The sequence below is a fragment of the Echinops telfairi genome, unplaced genomic scaffold (assembly GCF_000313985.2).
Source record: "Echinops telfairi isolate 266 unplaced genomic scaffold, ASM31398v2 ScPeMD7_7469;HRSCAF=8507_1, whole genome shotgun sequence".
NCBI lineage: Eukaryota > Metazoa > Chordata > Mammalia > Afrosoricida > Tenrecidae > Echinops > Echinops telfairi.
In genome coordinates this window covers 99,887,639-99,914,550 of record NW_022111373.1, presented here as the reverse complement: position 1 = coordinate 99,914,550, position 26,912 = coordinate 99,887,639, and the positions used below count along the sequence as shown (strand labels likewise).

Genomic DNA, 26,912 nt, shown 5'->3' with positions numbered 1-26,912 from the left:
TCAGTGGCTTTCTCTATTCTAGGATCTGATCCAAGATGCTCCCTTGCAAATTTTAGTCTGCTGTCCCTTAATCTCGTGTGGACCGTGCCAGTTTCTCGGTCTTACCTGGTTTTCTATGGCTTGATTATCTTGAAGAGTTAAATATTTAACTAGTTAAATATGTTTTAGAATATTTCACAATTTGGGCTCATCTTATGTTTTCTTTATGACTAGATAGGAGTAGTGGGTTTAGGGAACAATATCCCAGAGATGCAAAATACCATTTCTTTACATCATACAGCGGGCATATGATATCAAAATGTGTCACTGATGTTGTTAGTTTTGATCAGTTGGTTATGTAGTCTTTACTAGGGTTCTTTGCTGTGATTTTTCCTCTTTTCATGATCTATTCTTTGAATGTGGTTCTCAATCCAACTCACACTATGGGGCTAGAATTAAATTCATTGCTTGGAGAGCTGAATACTTACTTGTATTGCTTTTAATTCTGTAAGGAAGATTTGTACTTTTGCCTCAATTATTTGTGTTGGTATGGACTCAAGTAGATTTATTTTATATCTTGGGTCATCTTGCAATATATTGTATGTATGTACACACACATATATACCTTTGTTTATGTGTGCGTATAAATCTATCTGAAATTTTTTGGTATCTGATATAAATGTGTCAGAGGGGATTAAAACTTTGTTCTTAAAAAAACAACAACAACAACAAAAAACAACCTTTGTTCTTCCGTGAAAAGATAGCCAATTGTCTCAGTATCATTTATTAAATAGTCTAGCCTTTCACTTTTGATTTTAAATTGTACTTATACCAGAAAAACAGAACTAAACAAAAACAAAAATTATGCTGTTCTTGAGTCAATTCTGACTTATAATTTACAGAGCTACATAGTCTACTTTTAAACTCCTGCATGGTCTATTCAATATATCTATTGGTCTAAGTTAGTACTAACAACACAATATTTTAATTACAGTAGTATATTACCTGCCTGGGTAAATCCCACCCTATCATTGTGTTTCAATGTTTCCTTGGTTACTTTTATGAATTTTTCTTCCTGATGAGAATCATCTAAATATCCTTTTAGAACATTCCAACTCTCTAGTGTTGTTCTTTTCAATGACTTGACTTTTCTGAATGTGAACTTTTCACATATCCTTTGTGTTTTATATTCTAATTACTGTTGTCATCATGGTGTTTGTGTGTTTTACTTACTCTGTTCATATTTATCTTATTTATATTTATTTTGATAACCTGTTGCTATAAAAGTCAGTTTATTCTTTGTCCTTTACATTTTCCATTATGCCCTCCACTGCCTCGCCCACATTTTCCTCCTCATTATTCTTCAGTTCCATTTCAGAGTCTGGTATGTGAGTATAATTACACTTATCCCTTCACAAATCTTTCCTTAGTCATTTGGATGACTCTCAAAGGATTAGTTGATGTTCTTGGCCAGAGTGGGGTTCAGAAGCCCAACTGCTATTAGTTCATGCCACAAGTTCCACCTGGCTAAGAATAATGGGAGAATGACACTCTGAGCTGGCTGGACTTGAGCTGAGTATTTTAAGATAATATTAAGTACCATAAAGATTAGACATTATTATAATAAATCTGAATTACAGAGAACCTATGTTTATGTGAATAGATTACATGCTATTTGTAGAATTTTTGCATTTCAATTTATTCTAACTATATCCCCCAAATATTAAAATGGTCTCGACCCTTCATTGTTAGTTTTGTCATAAACCATCAATTCTCTCACGCTTCTGTCTAGTGATTACAGTATACTGATGGCAACTTAATTTTTTTCTATCAATTCAGGATCTTGAAAGGCTTCAAGATTGTAAACTTGAAGATGATTCCTCAAATTGCAACAAGAGTGTTTATATTATGAAGCCCTGGTGATGTAGTAGTTATGCGTTGGGCTCCATACTACATGGTCAGCAGTTCGAAACCACCAGCAGCTCTGAGGGAGAAAGACTAGGCTTTCTACTCCCATATACAGTGACAGTCTCAGAAACCCACAGGAGGTCGCTATGAGTGAGCATTGACTCAGTAGTAGTGAGTGTTTATATTATGATGCATTCATCTCAGTGAGAACTCTCAGTAATGTTTCCCTGTGGCTCAGCATGGTACTAAATACTCTCTGATTTAAAGTGAAGTTTGGGTTAATTCAATTTGTATATATTGGCAACAAAACATTAATAAATTGGCTCTGATCCAAAGGCTGGGCATTACTGGTTCCTTAATAATTTTTATAGGATTAGGAATTTCAGTTTGTCGGAAGGTCTAGTAGATCATCCCTCACTGCCACTCATTGCCATTGAGTTGATGCCCACTCAAAGCGACCCTATAGGGCAGTGTAACTTTAACTTACTGCAAGAGTAGAAAGTTCAGTCATTCTCCTGATAAGTGTCTGTTGGGTTCCATCTGCTGACCTTGAGTACTGCAGCCTACTGCTTAACCACTATGTCAGATCATTCCTAGTAAGGATGATTTTGTTAGCTATCACTGGAAACGAGCCACTATAAAACTCAATGGCTTAAAACAACAGTCGCATGTATTTGCTCACAAGTCTGCAGTTTGGCAGGGTTTAACAGGGACAACTGTGTGTTCTACCTGGTGTCAGCAAGAATGGCTCACCCGAGGCTGCAGGATCCATTTCTACTGTGGCTCATTCAGATGGCTGGCCTATAAAGAATGACCAGTTCCTGTTCAAATGGACCAAACTCTGGTGGTTAGCTTTGCCTTCCTCACAGCATAGTGGCTTGGTTCCATGAAGGGAAATCTCTAGGGAGAATATTTCAAGAGACAGGTAGTAGAAACTATTAGTTTCTTAAGGCCAGAGACTGGAACAATCACAGTGTCCTTTCTGCTATATTCTTTTGATCAAGTAGTTCCCATGTTCAAATTCAAGAAGAGAGGAAATAGACCTCCAGTTCTTAATTTCTAGCTCTGGTTCTACCACTTAATAGTTTTATCTATGGGCAGATGATTTACCCTCTCTTAATCTCTGATTCATTCATTGAAAATCTGTACAGTGAGGAACTTTTGGCTCTAAAATTTCTTCTAGTGATGGCAGACCAGGGGACTTAAAAAACTCATACAAAATGTATAATGTGAACAACTATAAAATTATCTTTTATTTTAATTTTTACATGAGCTTTTTTTGGTAGTCCCCACATATGTGTGATTCTAACAATAGAAAATCAGTGTACATATAAGGTATGCAATTCTAACAAATGAATACTATAGTTCTGTGGGGATGGAGCGTTTTGTTTTGTTTTAGAAAGCCCTTTTGGAAGAGCAGCATATCACTCATTTCATAGACTGATTTTCTTTAAAATTTTTCACAGTTGTAATTTTCTAAAACATATAGTAGGGCATGAAAAGTAGCTTTAAATAAATAATGTAATAGTGAAGGCATACTGCTGTGATGATAATCAAGGGGTCTTCGTAAAGCTCATGCAAAGTAAACTTTATTTTTTTGAATATGTAAAAATGATTAAAAAAACACTATGCAAGGACATCGTTTCCACCACCACCACCACTACCCCCCCTTTTTTGCACAAATATAAACTCGTATTAACTTGTTGTAACACATCTGAACACGATCTAGTTTGAGGTTCTAAGAAGGATAAGATAATTAGTTTGAAGAGCCCCTATTAGAGCGACATGCATTCTGCTAAAATTAAAACAAGAACAAACATCAAATTTGTGGTGAAGTTTGGTAGTTAGGATGATAAAGTCATTGATATTTTATGAAAAGTATTCTTCAAAGAAATTGGGTCTTCACAAATGGGTCACTGGTTTCAAGTAGGGACAAGTCAGTGTTGGAGGTGAGCCCATAATGGTAGACCATCCATATCAATTGATGAGAAGACATTTACTCTAGTTCCTGAACTAACTGAAGAAGACCACTGATTAACCTAAACAACAGCAAACACTGGAGCCATCTCAATTAGCTCAACTTATATATATAATTTTCCACTCAACTGTTGCGCTCAGATTAGCGGCAGATAAAAGGAAAACTTTAAGTGGAAAATTTAAACACTCAGGATTAAGATCTTGAAACATTTCTCAGAAGGCTTGTAACAGGAGATGAGACATGGCTTTATTAGGAAGATGCTGAAAATAAAGCACAATTAAAGGAGTGCCTACCAAGAGGTAGAACGGGTCCAGTCAAAACAGAACTGAATTGGTGAAGGGCAAAAGTCATGGCAGCCAGTTTGTTTGTGATGCTCAAGATGTTTTGTTTGTTGACTTTCTGCAGAGCCAAGGAGTGAGAACGTGTTCTTGTTATGAGAGTGTTTGGGGAAAATTAGTCAAAGTTTTGCAGAGAGTGCCTTGGAGCGCTTCACCGTACAGTCTCCCACCATCACAGTGCTCCTGCTCACTCTAATCAAACAAGGAGAATTTTGCATGCTATGAGTAATCATTAGGTTTCCACCATACAGTCCTAATTTGGCTGCTTCTGACTGTTTTCTTTTTCTTTCAATATTAAAAAATCTTTAAAGGGCACCCATTATATTTCTTTATTTAATAATGTGAAAAAGACTGCTTTGTTGTGGTTAAATTCCCAGGACTCTTAAGTTCTTTAGGGGTGGATTAAGTGTTTGATAGACTGTGATCTTACAACCAGGAAGAGAGAAGAGTCAGGAGGGAAGTGTGTCCTTTGGACCCTGAGATACTTGCGCTTTGAACCTTCTTGATCCAGGAAACAGCTTTGACAGCAGAGGAGCAGCAACAGCAGAACCAGGAGCCAGAGAATGAGACAGAGCAGTGTACTTTACAGCTCACAGAGCAAGTAAAGCTCTACTTTGGGCAGGAGGCTGGCTTGTGGAGTGGGGCACCTTTGTGCATTTAATTGGGGGAGATGGGTTTGCTGATCCACAGAGCTAAACTTGAGTACCTTTGGGTTGACACAGTAGAGAGGTATTTATTAGCAGCCCTAAAAGGGAAGCTTGCACAGCAGAGAAGAAACTGCCCTGACTAAGCAACCATATAATCAGCATCTCTTACCTAAATTGTAACCTGTCAACTTTCCTAATAAGCACCATTATTGTGAACATCATTTATGAGTTCTTTGTGGCACTGCAGTGAATTATTGATTCCAGCTGAAAAGTAGAGAATGCTGGGGGATATAGAACAGGGAGGACCTCACTTACCTTAAGGAAGAAGAACTAGGACTAGACTAGCCCTCAAATCCCCCGCACTCTGGACCGCTGGCACCAGAGAAGCAGCAGAGGAGCAAGGACAGCAGAACCAATAACTTGAGACGGAGGGTGGGCCGTCCATGGAGTAAGTGAATTTCAGTGCTCTAGGGAGGCTTGCTTATGAATGGTACACATACAGGCAGATATTTGGAGAAGCAGGTTTGCTGAACCAAAGAAAGCTGAACACCTACAGGCTGAATTTTATGGTGCATTAGCATACACTGTGGGCTATTGGCAGCGATAAGAAGCTCTGTAATGTTGCCCGAGCAGGGCAGAGGGCAAGGGGCCACATGGCCGAATGAGAAGCCAAAGACTAGAGAGATGTAGGAGTGAATGAGATGAGACCAAAGAACTGTATTCTGGATGTTTCTGATCACTAATTATAACCTGTTAACTTCCCTAGTAAACCCCATAATTGTATTATCTGTGAATTCTGTGTGGCCATTGCAATGACCTATATATTCCTTAGCTGAGAATCAGTAAAGAGGGCTGAGGGTGGAAGCATGTTGAATCACCTTGAGCAATGTTGATGTGGAGTTTGAGCCTCCTTTCCCTTTCTGTAGCTGAAGGAGGTCAGGAGTCATCTCCCATACAATTTTCCACATATCATTATCTGTATCTTTCCAGTTGCCCTCTGTAGCTATTTATTTAGTTAATTCATTCACCACCTTAGCATGTATTGCAAATCTCTCCCATTTAGTGGTCACATAGACTTATTTTTCCTCAGTTTCAAATCTTTTGAAGGCTACCTACTAACCTCTAAGAGATGTACTCTTATACTTTCTCTGAGCCTCTCAGATGGAATTTTGTATACATCTCAGAATCTGTATTTCAAAGTTGTGTTGTTAATTGCCATCCTATCATCTCTGCTCATGGTGACCGTATGTACAGAAGAACAAGCTGTTTACTCCATCCTGTCTCATCTTTATAATCACTAGCATGTTTGAGTCCACTCTGTGCTATTGTGCCTATCCATATTACTGAGGATCCCCATGACCTCACTAACTTTTTACCTCACAAACATGATGTCATCCTTTAGAGATTGATCATACATATTTCTTTATGATTACTTTTGTTTTTAATGTAGAGTAAAGAAATTGTATTTTTAAACATTATGTAATTCTAGAACTTTAGGTCATTAATAATATGTTTGAGAGAATTTTTTCTTATGCCATTATTTAAGGATCAGAGTTCTAGAACAGTTGATAGAACTTTTGCATTTTTCTATCGACTGTGACAAACCACCCACTGTATTCTCATAGAAAGCAGAATAGTCTTTGTCATTGGCAACCATTTTGTGACAGAGTTTGCAAAATGACATAAAATACAGCCAGTTGTGAACGGTCAAGTTAGAATTTGCCAAAAAGTCAGCAGACAGACTGATAGAGGATAAACAAGATTTTGTGCCCCCTCCCCTTATTCCCCCCCCCCGTAAGATTTGTATGCTTCTTTCTTTCTTATTGCGTGGATCATTTTGTAGGTTACTGAGCACTTCCACATGGAGGCTGGCACATGACCAAGCTCAAGACACGCAACTTATCACAGTGGATGAAAAATTGGTAAGTATTTTCTCCTACTTACTGCAATGATTCTGCCCTCAAGGTTAGTTTTTTATAATACAAATTCAGTATGGTAATCTGGGCTCCTCTAGTAAAGCAATTTCAATGTGAAATTCCTCAATTGCTTGTAAATATTAAGAAAAATCCTTTAGTCACAGAAAGATGATATGTGGTAAACACTGTACTCCAATATTAAGTGATATACAAATATCAAGAAATTAAAATTAGAGAAACATTTCCATTTTGTTGATGCTTGCAGTTTGCAATCAGACCACTTATTTTAGTACTAGTGTATTTTTCACTTCCCCAGCTGTACTTCTGTTTAACTAAAATTTAAATTACTTAGCAATAGAAAATTGGTTTTCCTGGAACTATGCAACATTATTGTTACTATGTGCACAGACACAAACATATACACATATACATCCCATACTACATATGCATGAGGGTTAGATTATAAATAACATGAATAACAAATCACTAACAAAGTTTTGGCAGCTAGTGCATATAAAAATTTTAGTGTGTGGGCTGTTACTTTTGATGCAACTCGATATTTATGTTTACTTTGAACAATAGCATACGTTTTGTAAAGTTTTCAAGACATTTCTGGTGGAAATGCATAATAAGTGGTTTTTTATATCCAGTTTGCCATTTTCAGATATAAGGGTAAGTCACACTTTCTTGCTACCAGGGTTCTGATTCAGACATTCATATTTGAACATACCTTGCTGGTGAATGGCTGCAGACAAGTTTCTCAGTAATGCACTTGTCTTTCTCTTGTTAGGGTACCCCTTTTGGAAAGAGGAAGTTGGGTACTTTTTGTGCTATAGAAAAATTTAATTTGTGGTCAGCAATAATATATCGAATTTTTAACAAAACTCAAGCTCACATCCCAAATCATTAAAGCTCTGAAGCACATTTATGGGAATGCTGCCCTACATGAAACAACCGTTTTTAGATGGGCCAAGCATTTTAAGGAACGTTGGGAAGATATCGAAGATAAGCTAAGAAAGAGAAGACTGTCAGCCTTTACAAATGAAGAAAACTGTTTCTGAAGTCCAGACACCGAGGGAGAAAGACCTTAGAATTACTATTGGTTGTACTGAAGCTATTGAAGTAGGGTTCTGACATAGTTTGTTTGTTTGTTTGTTTGTTTAGATGCTTTTATTGAGAGCTCTTACATCTCATCACAATCCTTACATCCATTGCGTCAAGCACATTTGTACATATGCTGCCATCATCGTTTTCAAAGCATTTTCTTTCTACTTGAGCCCTTGATATCAGCTCTTCATTTTCCCTCTCCCTCTCCTGTTCGCCCTCCCTCATGAACCCTTGAGAAGTTATGAATTATTATTTTAATATCTTACATTGTCTTCTCTGTCACTCTTTACCCACTTTTCTGTTGTTCATCTCATGGGAGGGGGTTATATGTTGATCCTCGTGATTGATTCCCACTTTCTTCCCCCACCTTCCCCTTATCCTCCTGGTATCTCTACTCTCATTGTTGGCCCTGAGGGGTTTATCTATTCTGGATTCCCTGTGTTCTGGGCTCTTATCTGTAGCAGTGTGCATGTTCTGGTTTAACCCGATTTGTAAAGTAGAATTGAGGTCATGATAGTGGGGGTAAGGAAGCATTAAAGAACTAGAGGAAAGTTGTATGTTTCATTGGTGCTTTACTGTACCCTGACTGGCTCATCTCTTCCTTGTGACCCTTCTCTGAGGGGATGTCCAATTGTCTACAGGTGGGTCTTGGGTCTCCACTACATGCTTCCCCTCAACTCCCCATTCACATTGGATATGATTTTGTTCTGGGTCTTTGATACCTAATACTAGATCCCATTGACACCTCATGATCACAGAAGCTGGTGTGCTTCCTCCATGTAGGCTTTGTTCTCAGCTAGATGGCCGCCTGTTTATCTTCAAGCTTTTAAGACCCCAGATGCTATCTCTTTTGATAGCCAGGCACCATCAGCTTTCTTCACCACATTTGCTTATACACCCATTTTGTCTTCAGCGATCGGTAACGGGAAGGTGATAATCCCAGAATACCAGGTGATTAGAACAACGTGTTCTTGCATGGAGGGAGTACTTGAGTCAAGGCCCAATGTCCATCTGCAACCTTAATTCTTAACATATAGATATAAGTACATAGATCTATTCCACTCTCATTGTATATAAATATACTTACATATGTACATGTCTGTGTTAGACCTCTATAAATGTCCTTTACCTCTTGGTTCTTTCCTCTATTTCCTTTTACTTTCTTCTTGTCCCACCATTTTGTTTGGCTTTCATTCGGGCTTAGTAATTCCTCGCTGCTACATTGCCCTTGATTAAGCCCCACTAAGCATCTACGCCCTTCTTTTCATTGATTTTAGTTCACTTGTTCTCTTGTCCCAGGGTGGGTTCACCCCCTCACCTCACCCCTTCCTCTCCCTCTCACCACCCCCGTGCCTTCCTTCCTTCTACCTCCCCTTCTCCTGTATCCCCCCACCATCCATTCCGTTCGTTTCATCTCCAAATTGTTTATCCTGCCTATCTTATCTAGATAGACATGCATAGATATTAATAAGGGCAAAGACAAACAAAATAACAAAGGAAGTCAAAACCAACAAAACAACAACAAAAAGAAAGCCACTATCAAAAATGGAAAAGCCTGTAAATAGTTCAAGGTTTGTTTGTTGGCCTTTACAAGTGTTTTGTAGTCAAGTCTGATGGGGTGCCATGCTCTGTCTCCAAAGTCTATTTTTGGTCTTCCCCAGGGATTTCATCACTTTTCTCCCCTTGCTGCTCTGTTGCATGCCCTTAGTGTTTTGTCCCAGTGTGATGGGGTCAGATTGGGCACAATTCCTGCACTGTGCCTTCAGTGCTGTCCCCCTAGTACTATGGTTCATTGAGGGATGTCGTCTCATGGTGGGGCTGGACCTATGGTCTTCTCTGTGCATTGTCTGCTCTGAGCAGGAATATAATCCTCGGGGCTAGGTGGTCAGGATGTGTTCCCCTCCCTCTTCGTTTCTTCCGTATGCTCTAATCAGACGTACCCCCTTTCCCCAAGCTGTAGCTTCATAGTTTTGCTGGTTGGTGCCACTGAGCCTATTCCTACCCCTAGTTGGCCCTATGCTCAACAGAATGAAGCATTCTCTGGTCCTGTACCATCCTCACAATTGTTCCTATGCATGATCCATCCCATTGTTGCAGCCACTGTGTCAATCCATCTCGTTGACATAGTTTAGCTTTTTCGATTTTAAGTGATTATCTTAGCCTCCGCAAAGTTTTGGATTGATGGGTGTCACAAGCATTTCGTGAAGAAAAGGTAGCTCAGCAAGCTGATCTTCCATTGGATGGAAGGCAGTGAAGATGTTTTTATGGAAGGGACTGTACCCATGGACAAATCTTGGATTTACCAATACAGTCCAGAGTGTAAGGTCCAATGCAAAGAGTGACTTCCAAGGGGATCGACTAGTGGGAAAAAAAGCTAAACCCAATGACTGTCGAGTTGATTCTCGTTCATAGGGAAGCTCTTGGTCAGACAGAACTGCTCCAGAATTGCTGAGCCAGTTAAAACAAGGCAGAGAGGGCAGAAAATGGCAGCTGGTTGTTGGAACTCCAGAGGGGTAATCTTGATAGTTTTTCTAGGACACAGGACCATCTTAGAGCCTTTTTAGGAAGAAATTTTAAGAAAAATTGAAGACTGCATTGGTGAAATTAGGTCAAGGAAGTTGTGATGAGGAAGGTGTTGTTGTTATTTTTTTACCATTACGAAAATGTATCTGCTCATTCTTCAAGGGCTGTTCTATAAGAATTTCATTTGTAAACCTTCCCTCATTCACTCTACATCCCTGATCTCTCCTCTGCCTCTTTTGTTCCCCATAGTCTTCAATGGTTTGATGCGATCATTGATGCTAAAACTGCCTTTTCGATGTGGCACAGACTTTTCTGTGGGAAAGTCTAGTTAGACGGTAATACCACCTTCAGAAGTGTGTATGTAGATGGAGGATATGTTGAGAAACTTTACATATTGTTATTTTTTAAATAAAGGTTTCTAGGACTTTTTAGCAATCTTGTTTCTTCTATTTGTTGTATAACTTATTATGATTATATTATTACTAGTAAATTGTTATTAGTTTGTATTACTGAACTTTGAATATATAGTTAAAATTAAATTATTCATAATTGAAACCTCTATTTATATGATTAAAAATATAGACAGATAAATAGGAAAGTAGACAATTTGAAGAATATATCCTGTGCTCAGTATTGGTTTTATCTTTAACAGATTGGCTGCTTACAGACATTGCTAGCTTCCTAATGTAGATGGTCATCTTTTACCTACTTGACCACAGTATCCTCAAAATGGATTTCTACAGATATTTAATCTTCCTCAAGTTTATTTTTCACAGGACAGCCAAAATAGTCTTTTTAAGCTGCCTGATTTTGTCACTCTCTTGTATAAAATCCTTAGTGTGTTCCTATTGCCCTTAGAGTAAAAATTAAATTCTTAACATGTACTTTGAGGGCTTGTTTGATTTAGCTTTTACCATCCTCTCTAGGGTTATGTTGCATTAATTTCTTGTATGGGATATGCTTTAAATATACAAAGTTTGGGACTTTTTCTTTTTCCTCCTTCACAGCCTTTAGAGTCCCTGTTAACTCTGTCTGGGTGCTTTATGCCCACCCTCTGACTCTTCTTCCTGTTGACATTTGCTTATTTTCCAAATAGTAGGCAAACATTTCATACTTAGTGAGGTATACGATAGGTTCTCCATACCCACTGCCATCTCATCCATTCTGACTCATAGTGCACCTTTTGGACGGAGTAGAACTATTCCATTGGGTTTCTGAGACCAGGAATCTCTATGGGCTCAAGCATTACAATTGTGAGGATGGCCCAGGTTCAAATAGTTAGTGTTTAGTTCTGTTGTACATAGGGGTCACTATGAGTCAGAGCCTATTAGAGTATACCCAACATCAGTCTGAGGTATATATATTTTATCTTTGAAGGGTCAATGCATTATTTAATGTAGCTCTTCTGACCAAAATCTCTGTAACTCCCACCAAACAACCTTTTCCCCACATGAATCTGGGTACAGAAGTGGGAAAGACACTGATTTAGAATAATTGCTAACATTATGAGTAATTGCTAACATTATGATTGCCACCATGGGTATAAAACGAGCCCTCCCTCTGCGAAGCAGGAAGTGGGCATCTCGCTACCAGCAGGAGCTAGGAGTAGAGGGTGTCATTTGAACCTGAGATCCTTCTGCAGTGACCCTCCTGAGTTAAAAATTGCTTGACATTTGAGAAGTGGTAGAGCAGCAGCAGCCGCAGCAGAATCAGGAGCCAAAGCATGAAACATAGTGATGGACTTCCTAGTAAAGCTGCGTGTTTGGGGCACAAGGTTGGCTTGTGGAGCGTGGTGCCTCTAGGCACATAATTGGCGGAGCTCACTCGCTAACCTATGGAAATGAGTGCCTTCAAGTCAGCGCTAACTGGAGTGGGGTATCTATAACCTTGAAGGAACTTTTTCACGTCTTGACTATGCATCTGTATTGTGAATATTTTACACTTCCATTGTAACCTCCTTAATAAAACCTTTAATCATGAATACTGCCTGTGTGGCCATTTTAATGAATTATAAAGCCTAGATATAAAAGTAGAAAGTATTATATATAACAGAATATAGTCTTTAATGCATTTCAATTTCCTCTGAAAATTACAGAAGCCTTTTTTACATTTGTCTACTACCATTTATGCTGACATTTAACCATTTAACGAGACAAATATATATCCAGATTCATTTTCTTCTAATCTCAAAATTCTAGAAAACCTCTTTCTAAGGATATGTATCAACTTGATTTGAATGTAAATTGAGTTTTAATTCCAGTAAATTAGTTTCATTCATAGAAGTATTACTTCAATAATAAACATAAACATAGTCAAAGAGTTCTTAGAAAGTAAACGTCAAATGTAAAGACAAACAATGCAGCGAAGACTGTCACACTGACCAGCCAAAGCAACCTTTACAATACTTCAAACTCAATATCTCAAATATATGTTAAATTTTATAAATTTTATATAAGTACTTAGAATCACATAGTTTCATTATAATGGGAGTAGAAATCCCAGGAGCCCTAGTTTCTTTATAACCAGGAGCAATTTCTCCCTAGGCATGGGTGGTAGTTTACAACTGTCACTTGCAGTGCAATGCAAAACCACTACCGCAACAGGGCTCCTACCTCTGTTCTACAGAAAGACGGGGCTTTCTACTTCTGTAAAGAGTGTAGCCTCAGAAACTTACAGGGGCAGTCCTACCCTGTCCTGCAGGGTTACGATGAGTCAGCATTGACTCAATGGCAGTGAAAATATATATCAATTTTAACAAGTTAAGCTTGGGTAGAGTGTTTGGATGGTGCAAGACAAGGCAGTGTTTTATTCTGTAAGTACATAGGGTCACTATGAGTCAGACTGACTTTGTACCTAACAACAGGGTGTTTAGAAATATCGTAAGATTATATGTATGACCCAAACCATAAAAACCAAACTCACTGCCATAGAGTTTTTTCTGACTCACACTGACCTTATAGGACTGGGTAGAACTCCTTGGGTTTTCCAATGCTGTAATTCCTTAAGGGAGCATAAGTTATTCTCCCAAGTAGTGACCGGAAGGTTTCAGCAACTGCCAGTAAGTTTAACAGCCTTGTGTTTAATCCACTGCAACAGAAGTTGAAGTTCCTTTTCCATGTGTGACAGTAAATCAATTTAATGGCATAACATAGAAAAATATTGTTAACCATTTCATTTAAAACCTTCACATTTTTTGCTGTTTCTACAACTGTAAGCCTTGAAATTATCTTTGGATCTTTGACATTGTGTAAAGGTTTTTATATATTTTGCTTATTAAGTGTCTTTCTTCTATTCCTTCTTATATTTTCCCATTTGGGTCATTCTCCAAGGTTATCTCCTTAGTTCAAACCCCACTTCTACGTATTCAGCATATCATTTGTTTCCTCCTGGCTGATCTTCCTGTCTAGTCTCCTATTCCTTCCCCACTGTCACCCATTGCATTCTTCCTTCTGTTATTTTTTTTTTTAACATTTTATTAGGGGCTCATACAACTGTTATCCCAATCCATACACACATCAATTGTGTAAAGCTCATTTGTACATCGTTTCTCAAAACATTTTCTCTCCATTGAAACCCCCGACATTAGGTCCTCATTTTTCCCCTCCCTCCCCGCTCCCCCCTCCCGCATGAGCCCTTGATAGTTTATAAATGGGTATTTTGTCATATCTTGCCCTGTCCGACGTCTCCCTTCACCCATTTTTCGGGTGTCTGTCCCCCAGGGAGGAGGTCACACACAGTTCCATGTAATCGGTTCCCTCTTTCCTACCCATTCTCCCTTTACCCTCCCTGTTTTGCCACTCACACCACTGGTCCTATAGGGCTCATCCATCCTGGATTCCCTGTGTTTCCAGTTCCTATCTGTACCAGTGTACCTCCTCTGGTCTAGCCAGACTTGCTAGGTAGAATTCGAGTCATGGTAGTGGGAGCTTCCTTCTGTTATTAGCTACTTTGGATTATATAGATTTGATCACATTGCCTCCTTGTTTACAAACCTTTATTGGCTCAGAATTTCCTATAATAGAGTTCACATATGTTGATATTTTTTGTGAAGCACTTCAAGACCACCATCTGTCAGTTTATCATCGCTTGCATGTCGCTCTGATGCTGGAAGCTGTGCCATCAACATATCAAATAGCAGCAGAATCACCCATAGTGGACACATTTCAGTGGAGCTTCCAGTCTATGGCAGATTAGGAATACAGGCTTGGTGGTCTGCAAAGTAATCAATCTCTTCTCTGAACTCCTTGTATATATTCCTAATATGGCATTTAAAGTAGTTTTTTTTAAAAGTGTTTCTTTTACAAATTTATTCGTTCTGGATACTCTATATTCCACTCACAACAAATTTCTCAAGAGTATACTCTAAAGGTCTGCATTGTGACCTTCCCTAAGATTCATCTTTTTTCCTCATTGCCAATCTTTCAAAATACAGCACAATATGTGGGACTTTGTCCAACCAACCCAAATAATCACTCTCCTCTGAGCTCCTTTAGTAAATATTTACTCCTAATATGGCATTCAGAGCAGTTTTTAAAAGTGTCTCTTTTACAAATTTATGCCTTCAAAGATCTATGTGTGCACAAGTTTTATTCCAATTAATTCAGGTGTTGAATCATTTGATGGGTACCCAAAAAAAACCCAGAATTTTTTTCAAAGCTATGTATTTAAATTTATTTTTACAAAACAACCTATCACCTTCAAAGTACTCTCCATTACACTTACTACAGTTGTTAAATGTGCAATTCCATTCTTAAAAACATTTTTCAAACTCATTTGTTTGGATGGCTGACAGCACCTCCCTGTTTTTTTTAAATTAATATTTATATTGTCAAATCACTGCCCTTTCATGTCCCTTTTCATTCAAGGAAATGAAAAACATCTCATGGAGCAGTGTCAGGTGAGTACGGTGTCCAGGACAAGAGAGGCATGCTGTTTTTTGCAACAATCTGGTGCACCAAGATGGCTGCATGAGCAGGTGCATTGTCAGTGGCAAACACAGTCCAGTGTGCTACAAATTAGGCCTTTTTTGTTGCACACTGTTACACAATCTTTTTAGGACCTCTAAATAGAAAGCTTGATTAACAGTCTGACCTGGTGGAACGAACTCCCAATGAATGCACTGAGTTGACATTTTCATCCAGAATGAGGTTTGTCATCAATTGACATATTACCTTTTTTGAAACAAGAAAACCACTCATACACTTGAGTTTTCCCCATAGCAATGTCCTTGTAAGCTGTATTCAACATCACAACAATTTCTGCAGCATTTTTCCCACGTAGGAAACAAAATTTCACAGCCACATGCTGTTCTGTCAAGTTGGCCATCACCTGAAATGGGGTTCGAGTGACACTGCTCTCATGGAAAAATTTACTGTGACCAGAGAGAACCTTCTCAGGCAATGCTACTGGGTGCACCAACTCAGAGCGAGTTGCTTGATGCTCGCCTAACGGGAAGAATGCATATTATGAAAGCTCTGACCAGCAGAGCTTTTGTCCGTTTATTTTTTGGTACCCCCTCATAGTTCAGCAGGTGATAAATATAACATGTTAGTTCCTGTGCTAAACATTTCATTATATTATATAAAATTAGTTTAATTATCAATTTAAAATTAGTTTTTGTTTTATACAAGGAATGAAGACTTGGTATTTTAGCAGGTTGGTTTATGGTGAAATCTTTGTTATTTAAAATGATAAAATCAGGATTTGTACAAAATTAATCAGATTTGGTAGCAGTACCTGGCTTCCTTTTTTTTTTTTAATTAGCTACACTTCTGCCTTCATAGAGACATAAAGGTTTCATGGGGACCTTCAATCGTTTTAAGTGAAATTGAGTGTGCAGTGTGATGAACAGCCATTAGTATTTTTCAATTCCACATATAAAAACTTCATGTTTTTATTTCTCAACTTTTCCTGGCCTTTCCAAGTACAGTTTAGAATTACTATGCACATGAAGCAATGCCATATAGATACCATTACCTTAAAAAAGTAACTTTGTGTTATAAAGCTTTTCTGGAGGAAAAGAACTCAAAACAAATCATAAAATAGAGTTTCATTCAGTTATGGTAAATCTTGCCTTGGGGGTCCTAAAGGTGTTTTGCTTATTTGCTGGCCCTGAGTGAAAATTATTTATTATTGATTTATGACTTCATCCACTCCTCTCTGCTGTTTTCTCATTTTTCTTTCAGGTATGCTTGTGAGAAGAGGTTTGATTTACACATCTGATACGCTTTTTAATAAATGAACACATTATCATTTAAATTTTTCCCCTATCTTTTAGGAACTAAGAGGTTACCTCTTTGCTCCATTATTATGATTTACTCTTTATAATACTCTAAAACTCTATAGAGTTCATTAATAACTCTTCCAAAATTTCTTCTTTCTAATTTGAAGAATGAATGACTTGGCCAGTAATTCAGTGATTTTAAAAAAGGTGCTGTGTTGATCTGTAAGTGCCCCCAATAAAATGGTTTATTTAAAAAAAAAAAAAGGTGCTCTGACGCATATTGTTGCTATTGTGTGCTGTCATGTTGATTCTGGCTTATAGTAGCCCTGTATGACAGTGTAGAACTACTTCATAGGGTTTCTGAAATCGTAGTCTTACTGGGAGCAGATCACCAGGTCTGTTCTCTCTTTTAACTACTGGGTGATTTTAACTGCTACTTTTCAGTTTGCAGCCAAACACTTAGCCATTGCCATGCCTTTGGAAAAGGCATTAGAACCACCATGGACACCACTACACATTTCTTCAAGTGTGTGTGTTTACGTTACATTCTAAAATAGGGAAAGTCCTAGGGGCAGACATAATCAGTGGTTGCCAAGGGCTGGGTGTCAGGGAAGGGGTTAACAATAAAATATTGTGAAAGAATTTTGGAGGAAATTTAATTATTCTGTATTTTTATTTTGATGGCAATTTTTTTACCATTATATTTCCTTTTCTTCATTTGTCATAGCTGTACACTAAAAGGACACATTTTACTGTTTGTAAATTATATGTAATTTTTAAAATAGGAAAGAGATTGCTTCTTAATATGGGCAGAATCTTCTATTTTATAAGTACGGCTTATCGTTCGAGTGTAATGCATTTTCTACACAATAACTCTTTTGCATATTTGAAAATGGCTCTTTTGGTCCTAAGTCAGTGGTTTTCAAAGGGTTGTCTGAAATCCCTTGGTGATGCCCAAGACCCTTTTAGGAAGTCCACTAAGTTAAAAGTACCTTTATAGCAATTCTGAAATTTTATTGTCTTTTCCACTGTGTTACATTAGTGGCGCAAAAGCGTTCACGGTAAAACTGTTGGCACCATAGCACAAATCAGGGCAGTGGTCCTAAGCTATACAATTGGGTATTAGATTTCTCCCTTCCTCGCTTTCAAGGCTTATAAATAAAAACAACGTATTTTCACTTAATGTCCTATATGAAGCAATGGAAAGTATTAAATTTTAGAAATCTCATAAAATACATATATTCCATGTACCCAAGCAAATGTACACACAAACACGTGGCTATATGCAAAGTATGATTCTTATCATAAGCAAAATATTTATATTGTTGAATTGCTGATGCAAATTAACCAGCTTACTTTTTTTATACAGTACCTTTTAATTGAAAGAACAATGTCAAATGATAAACTGTGAGTATCCAGTGTGGGATATATTAACAGTTTCTTGACAGTGAATATATCACTTAAAGGCAGTATTGTTGCCCATGATGGACATCATTTTCAAGCAAACAAAAAAGATAATTTTTATAGAACTTGATTCTGCCACTGGTTGAGCTTGACAACTTTCCAGTATTCATAGACTGTTTTAATGGGGCTGATAGTAATATTAACAATTTTGAGTTTCTGGAAATATTGTGTCATGAAATATTTCAACCCTGGGAAGGTCTGCCCACCTCTTTATTTCCCATATGACCAGTGTGTGATGTTATAAAGTCATAGGTACATAGATCATCATCTACACTTCAAGATAAAACAATAGATTTTAATAAAGTATGAAAGTACTATAGAAGAATGCTATTAGACTATTAGAATAATGTTTCCTTTTCTGACTACACACCTGTGTAAGACTGATTTCCTTCACATATCATAACCCAAACAATCTAGTGCAACAGATTGAATAGATGTTAAAATTCAGCTGTCTTAGTCTAAGTGAGATATTAAGGAAATTTTTAAAATGTAAATCAAAACCAATCTTCTCACTTAATTTTTAGTTTTTAAAATATATTTCAAATAGCTTTGTTGCTGTATAAATGGTCTGTTGCTATTTAAAATTAATAAACACATATCTAAAGTTTTGGCTCTAATTTCTGTTACAGTAAATATCAATAGTTATATTCCATATAAATCTTTATTAGGGATTGAGTAATATTTAATAGTACTCCTTATACCACATCAATATAATTTCCTTCCAAGTTGACTGAATCACTTTTAAATGTTGATAGAATTTCTCAATACTCTAAATGTATATAAAATGCAAATCATAAAAATATAAAACCAAATCCATTGCCTTCTATTTCAGTCTAACTCATAAGAACTCTAAGCATAGAGCAGATCTGCCCATAGATATATAAGACGGTAAGTCTTTACAGAAACCAAAAGCCATTCTTTTCTCTTGTGGAGAGCATGGTGGGTTTGAACTCCTGACCTTTTGGTTAGCATTTGAGCACCTCAAGCATTGTGCCACCAAGCTCATTAAAGTGGAGGATATATTTGGCATTATTATTTTATTCCTTTTAATCATAGCAGTTCTAGTAAGACATCCTAACAATTTAAGTTCTCATACTTCTTAACATAGATTTTATGGAGAGCTAAAACCTCAGATCTGTGTGACCTGATAATAGGCTATAGTAAATGAAAGGAATTTCCCTAGTGTTTCATGGGTTTCAGTGCCATTATAAGTTCAAAGAGAAAATGATTTTATTCTAAGTATTCATTAATTGTATATTGATCTCTCTCTGGCACAGAACTTTGAAAGTCCAGCTAGCATATTCTAGTCAATGTAAATAAAGCATTCTCTTTTTCGAAGTATATACACTGTCAGTAGTGTTAAAGAACGGATTGTTAGAAAATAATATTTTTGTAATTCCTACAAACAGATAATTTTATTTTGTTGCACTTGATAAATTTCTAATCAGTCGTTCATAAGACTGTTCTCTCTTTTGCCTATGTTTGCTGTATATAAGCTGCTACTGCCCTTTTTATTTACCCTTGGAAATAAAAATAGTCTCAATGTTTTAAAAAATTGATAGCATCTTAAAATTATCTTTCGAATTTGTTTAGAAGCATATTACACACACTACTCTGTGAGTTGTACTGTTATTATTTCCAAATGTCTGATATTTCCTGCAGAAAATAAGGGAAGCCGACAAATGGTGTTCCCTGGGTTTCTGCTCCTGGAGAAGCTGTGCCATTCAGGTTGAGTGGGAAGAATGTCTTTGCTTTGTGCCTTATGAAGAGGATAAGTTGCCCCACCCCACGCCAATCTCTTTTCAGCACATTTGATGAATACCCAAGCCCAGCGTACACATTGTCTTTCTATGTTCACTTGTACTACACAAGAGAGAGGCCTTAAATTTGCAATACTCCTTAAAGATTTCGAGTAGGTTACAGCCCCTCTCCTAGTAACCAAGCCATGAATTAGACATACCTGTGTGAACTTTTTTTTTTCCTGTGTGTAATTTTTACTTGTTCTTTAATCATTTTTATGATCTCTCTTTAATATACCAACTCCTTGCATATCACGATTGCTTATGTTATTTACAACTCTGGTTCAAATTTTAATACAAAAAAATAGAAAACACATAAAATAAGAACTATTTAAACTTATAAATACAAAGGAAGTAAGCATTAATATCTTGTCCATTAATGTATTATTTTTATAAATTGTTGACTTCCATTTTTACTTTAGTCTTGATTTATTTGATAAATACTTACTGAGCACTAACTATGTGCCAAACACTATGTTTCTGTGTTTATATTGACACTGAATATTTTATTTTCGTTCAGGTGCATACTTGTGGGGGTTTTTTGTTTGTAAGTTGTTAAGTACCACCCGTTTTAAATCTTAAAGTGCATAAGCAAGAATATGTGGTTAGTTGTATATACATCCTAAACATAAATATGTGTGAACAGGGAAACTTTATTTAGTAATTCTAAATCTCAATGTGGAGGGAAGAACAGCTATCATTTCAAAGCTTTTATGAAAAATTTTAGTATTGCTGTACAGTTGTAATATCTTAAGTTTTAAAAGTGTCTATTTAAATATTAATTTACTTTAAAGTTGGATGTATACGTTAAACAAGTAGAATCAATGTCCTGAATTTGCCAATTTGATGCATCTCACTGTTTGACAAATAATTTCTTCCAAATAGCAAATAACAGTGAATGCTTTGGAACTTGCTGATACTTGCAATAAGTAATTGTTACTTGAATTAAGCAGATGGTACTACTGGTAGCACACTCAGCCGACTAAGTGACAATACTGCTTATTTTAAAATGTCTGCAGGCAGCAACAAGTTACCTAATAAACCTTTTTTTTTAAACTCTTGTTAGCTTTTACCATTTTTAAAAATTTTTCATTGCTTGAACTTGTTCTCAGAAATTTGTAAAATTGCATGATTTTTGCAAAGTGTCAGAAATAAAGCAGTTATACTTGCAGCATGTGCATTTGTTTTATGTTGTTATTTAACTTCTTAACATTAAAATTTATAGATGTTATAAGTTTATTAACTTGAAAATCTGTTATTAAAAGTGATTTGCACAAAAAGATAAATCTTAGGTAACTGCTTACATTTGCTTTTTCTCTTTGCTCTTTGCACCTCCCCCTCCAAGGGGTCAGTTTTCTTTTGGTGAGATTACTTTCTTTGGTGTATGGCAGTGCTATCTCTGCTGGATTATTGGGAGGAGTAGTGTCTGCGATTGGAGTTATACAGCCTGCTAGCATCTCAAGTGTCTGTTTTGTCTGGACTTTCCTCATGCAGCATTCTTGTGCAAAAATCTCAAGGCTTTAGTCTGGAGCACTAGGTCAAAGGATATGTCTCTTTGAAGGGTAGACAGGAGGGTTTTTTTTTATGTTTTATTCACTAAGTAGTATTTCATTTTACATCAAAGAATCAGCAGTCTTTGAGAGCCTTTGGTGGCAGTTTAGCTTGTGCTTTTTTGTTTTTAAGACTCATTAAATATAGAAAAATGTTTCTTCAAGTTTTTTAGTTTATAAGTACTTATTTTCTTTTACTCAAATGAGGCCACAAGAAGATAAAAGAGAGAAAGCTTGACTAAATAGAAGGTTTGGTTTGTAATACTAGCTTTATGTTTTAAAAACAGGTTCACTAAAAAATGTATTTTCCTGTGTCTTAAACAACTCAAAAACTATTGGGAAAAAATGGTGAAAACCTTTTAAGTTCACAACAATATTATTGCTTAAAATTCTTAGAAAGAAGAAATAATCATGATTTTGGAGGAGTAAATTTCATAGTGAAATTTAATTGGATTTTTAAAAAAAAAGCTTCTGTGTTTGTGTGTCAGACTGAGACCGAAAGGAAGAAAATTACTTATTTTGAAAATATCAAAAGATTCACATAATGAAAGACTTAGTAAACCTAGAAGTACTCATTTGTTCCCTTTGTCTTTATTTTTTGGTAAGTTAGTCAGTGATTATATTACTTACCAATAAATGCAATCATATTATTAAGCTATATATTTAAATTTTGTACATATTACCAGACTATGTAAAATTTATAAAATACCAAGGAAATAAATTGAAAATAATAGTTTTATGTGTAGACAGAAAACATCAATACTTAAAATCAAAATTGATTTTTCCATATTAAAATTGTTGAAGGAGCAGAAGATCTTTTCTCTGAAGTATTCAGCCATCTCTATTAGATGTGATTCTTCAGCAATAAAGCAGATTTATTTTCCTCTTTGCTCCTACTTGGAATACATGAACAATGCTAGAGAATTTAACTGACTGGAATGTTTTGTCTCTCAAAAGCATTAAAGTTCTATGTACCAATTAGCAAAATACAGTAAAGGTTTAAACTGTTAAATAGCCACAACATCTTTAATGCATAGACCCGTAGTATTCCAGCTCTGTGTAGCAGTTCTCCATTGTATGTCTCTTTCAGGAGAGTAACTGTGTCAGTTCTTTTCTTGTTTTACTCCCTGCTGCGTGTGGACATTCTGTATAGTATCTGACACTGGCTTTCAAGAATTTTAAATTCTTGCATATTATTATGTAGGAGGTCTGCCTCTCAATAAAGAATTGATCTTTTCATTTGAATTTTATATTAATGTTTTTGGATCATACTTTAGAGATTATGCAATTTATGTGTAAAAATACACTGTCAGTCTTTTACTCTTTAATGAATCCAAAATATATAAAGCTGTATATTTAATCCTACCTCCTTGGAAATTGCTTTTGCCTAGTTTTAGTAATTTACTTGAAAATAAACAAAAGTTTGTATTAGCATATGTAGTTACACAGATGCTTTGTTTTATATTTGAAGGTTGTTTGCTTTGGTCTCTTTACTGGTAAAAAAAAAAACTCAACTCATTTTTCTTTTAGAGTTACAGCTGTTTTTAATCGGCTAGTGTGCCAGATAATTTCAAAATTTAAGTCTGTGTCCAAATACACACCTTAAACTTGTTAAAGTTTCATGTCCATCATCTTATAGTAGGGATGTGAAGAGGTAAAGAAATAGGATTAACCCCTTTTGATGACTATTAATTTTTTTCCTTTTGTTTCATATATATTAAAATGCAACTAGAACAAATGAAAGTAGAGGGCAGAACTCAGATCTTAAGATTAAGAAAGTTTAATTAGATTTCACTTTTCAGACTTTCTAACCATATGTGACCTCATCTTTGTAACTCACAGAATGCAGAGAAATACCTCAAAATTTTGCTGAGTCCTGGTTTAAATAGAATTTGCACTCATAACAATGACTTCTGAGTATGTATTGTTAAAATCTGTCAATTAAAATTATTTCTTAACCTAATTGGGTAGTTTGAAATTTGATACCTAAAAAATTAAAACAAGTATCCTTGCTTAGTATACATTATTATATAGTGAGCATTCAAAGATGGTTGATGTGGCCTGTGTCCAAAAGATGTTGAGTGAGTAAAACCCCTCTAGGGTTACTGTCTTTTTAAATAACTTTGTTTTCTTCGTGTGTAATGTTCTTGATATCATACCATAGCTCATCAGTTATTCTGTCATAAATGTTAAGTACATCAAATCTCTTCCTGAAAATGAAGGTAAGGTATACTCGTGGTCATGTTTTAGATCTCAGGGACTTGTTCTAAGTTTCTTCAGCTTCAACCTAAATTTCCATTGAGCAATTGATGGTCTGTTCCACAGTTGGCCACTGGCCTGGTTTTAGCTGCTGATAGTGAGCTCCATTGTCATTTCTTCCCACAGATGTAGTCAATTTGGTTTTGTCTATCCCAACTGGAGAATATCACATGTATAGTTTGCTTTTGTATTGTTGGAAAAAGGTATTTGTTAGGAAAAGTCATTGGTCTTGCAAAATTGTATCATGCCATCTCCAGCTGAAGAAAGCAAAAGTCATTAAAAAAAAACAGGAAAGAAAAAAAAGATTAAAGTGAATATCACAAGAGATTGAAACTTGCTGCTAATCATAGAGTAGCTCATACAAATGGAAGAAATGAAGTCAGAGACCTAAAAAGAAAATTTCAAAGGGCACCTGGACAAGACAAAGTAAAATACTGTAATGAAATGTGCAAAGACCTAAAGTTAGGAAAAACCAAAAGGAAGATTATACTCAGCGTATCTTAAACTGAAAAAACTCAAAAAAACAAAACAAAACAAAAAAACCACCCCCAAACAAATAAAAAAATTTCAAGCAAAAAAAAACCCCACCAAAGCCAGAATTGAGTTGTAATATTGTAAGTCTAAAAGCAAAATATTGCATGTGCAGGAAGCTTGTAAAGAATACATAGACTTTGTACCAAAACGATCTAGTTGATATTCCACCATTTCAAGGGGTTGCATGTGAGCAAGAACCAATGATATGGAAGGAAGTAGTTTAAGCTGTACTGATATTAGTGAAAAACACGGCTTCAGGAATTGATGGAATATCAATGGAAATGTTTCAGTAAGCTGATGAAGTACTAGAAGCACTCATTAGTCTATGCCAAAAAATTTGAAAGAAAACCACTGTTAGGTGTCATTTAGTCAGCTCTGACCCATAGTGACTCTATGCACAACAGAACAAAACACTGCACAGTCCTGAGCCATCCGAACAGTTGTTCCTGTGCCTGACCCCATTGATGCAGACACTTTGTCAGTCCTTCTAATTGAGGGCCTGCCTCTCCTTCACTGCCATTGCACTTTACCAAACATGATGCCCTTCTCCAGGAACTTGTGTCTCCTGACAATATGGCCAAAGTATGTAAGATGAAATCTTGCCATCCTTGCCTCTAAGAGTACTGTGGCCTTGTCCTTAAGCATCCATGGTACTTTCGATATTATTCTTCAGCACACTTCAAATACATCAATTCTTCTTCTGTCTGACTTATTCAGTGTCTCATATACATATGAGGCACATGTCTGCCAGTTTGTCATGGTGGCTTGTGTGTTGCTTTGATGCTGGTAGCTATGTCACCAGTCGTTCAAATCCCAGCAGGGCCACCCAAAGTGAACAGCTTCAGTGGAGTTTCCAGACTAAGAACAGACAACAAAGAAGGACTTGGATCCCCACTTTGTAGAAAAAAGCCACTGTAAACCTTATGCATAGCTTTAAGAGACAGTTATCTGGCCAAAAGACTGAAAGAAATCTGTATTTGTACCCATTCCAAAGAAAGGTGACCCAGCAGAATGCTCAAATTTTAGAAGAATATCATTGATATCACATGCAAGCAAATTTGTGCTGAAGATCATCCAACAAGAATTGTAGCAGGACATTGACAAGGAGCTGCCAGAAGTTCAGGCCGAATTTAGAAGAGGATATGGAACAGGGATATCATTGCTGATGTCAGATGTTTACTTGTATTTTATTGAGTAGGCAAAGGCATTTGACTGTGTGGTTCATAACAAACTATGGAGATAGCCTTGAGAAAAATGAGGATTCTAGAACACTTCATTGTGGTCCTGTGGAACTTGTACTTGGACCAAGAGACAATTGTGTGAACAGAACAAGGGAATACGTGGTTTAAAATCAGGAAAGGTGTGCATCATGTTGTATCCTCGTCACACTTACCCCATCTATATGCTGAGCACATAGTCAGAGAAGTCGGCTTATATGAAGAAGAATGTGGCATCAACATTAGAGGAAGGCTTATTAACAACCAGGGATATGCAGATGACACAACTTTGTTTTCTGAAAGTGAGGAGGACTTTAAGCATTTGCTAAAAGATGAAGGATTGCAGCCTTTAGTGGGGATTACAACTCAGGAACACCAATATCCTCATAGGTAACATCATGATAAATGGAGAAACGGATGAAGTTGTCAAGGATTTTGTCTTATTTGATCCACAAGTAGTCCGCAGTCATGGAAGCAGAAGTCAGGAGATCAAATGACATATTGTTTTGAGTAAATCTGCATAAGACCTCTTTATAATATTGAAAAACAAGGACATAACTTTGAGGACTAATGTGTGACTGGCCCCGGTCATCGTATTTTCAGTTGCCTCCTGGCATGTGAAAGGCAGCTATTGACGAAGGAAGACTGAAGAAGGACGGCTGCACTTGAGTTGTGTTGGTGAAGAACATTGAAAAGAGCCGTGGACTGCCAAAAGAACGAACACGTTGTCTTGGAAGAAGTGCAGCCAGATGCTACTTAGAGGCAAGGATGGTGTCACATGCTCTGCACCTTTTGTAAAGAGAGACCATTCCCTGCAGAAGAACATCATTTGCGATAGAGTGAAAGGATAGCAAATAAGAGGAAGGTTCTTGACAGTGCATTGACACAGTGGCTGCAATAATGGGCTCAAACTTGAGAACAAGTTTCAGGGTGGCACAGGATCAGGTGGTGTTTTGTTTGGTTATTCCTAAGGTCACCATGAGCTGCAACCTATTTAACAGCACCTGTCAACAACAAAATGGGCTACTATAGTGCCTTGCTGTTGTAGTGGTGTACACATTAGGCTACTAACCACAAGGTCAGTAGTTTGAAACCACAGCCTCTTTGCAGGAGGAAGACAAGGCTTCCTACTCCAGTAAAGAGTCACTATCTCTGAAATCACCAGGGATGGTTCTTTTCTGCCCTATAATATCAATATGAATCAGAATCAATTATTGTTTTGGTTTGAGGACTACTGTAGTTCTTTGAACATCTTTCAGGGGATTTAAAAAATTATTTCCTGATTTACATTATAAAATACTGTGCTTTTTAATTTATCCACTTATTTAGTGTTTTGATCGCTAGTGTATGCCATATGTTAGATCCTGGAGAGTTATATGTTAAAAGGTACAACATTCTTGGTGTTAGAGCTTTATTCACATGTATAAGTAGATGTTAACTTGTTTATAAATAAATAAGATACTTAAAAAA

General features: G+C 36.6%; 1 protein-coding gene across 1 annotated transcript in view; it reads left to right on the top strand.

Moving 5' to 3' along the window:
• NDUFS4 (NADH:ubiquinone oxidoreductase subunit S4) overlaps positions 1 to 26,912 on the top strand; it is a 107,758-nt gene that overhangs the window by 17,881 nt on the left and 62,965 nt on the right. Inside the window, exon 2 of the mRNA XM_004703621.2 lies at positions 6,694 to 6,772. Coding sequence (XP_004703678.1) covers positions 6,694 to 6,772 — 79 coding nt within the window. The remainder of the gene's footprint in view (positions 1 to 6,693; positions 6,773 to 26,912) is intronic.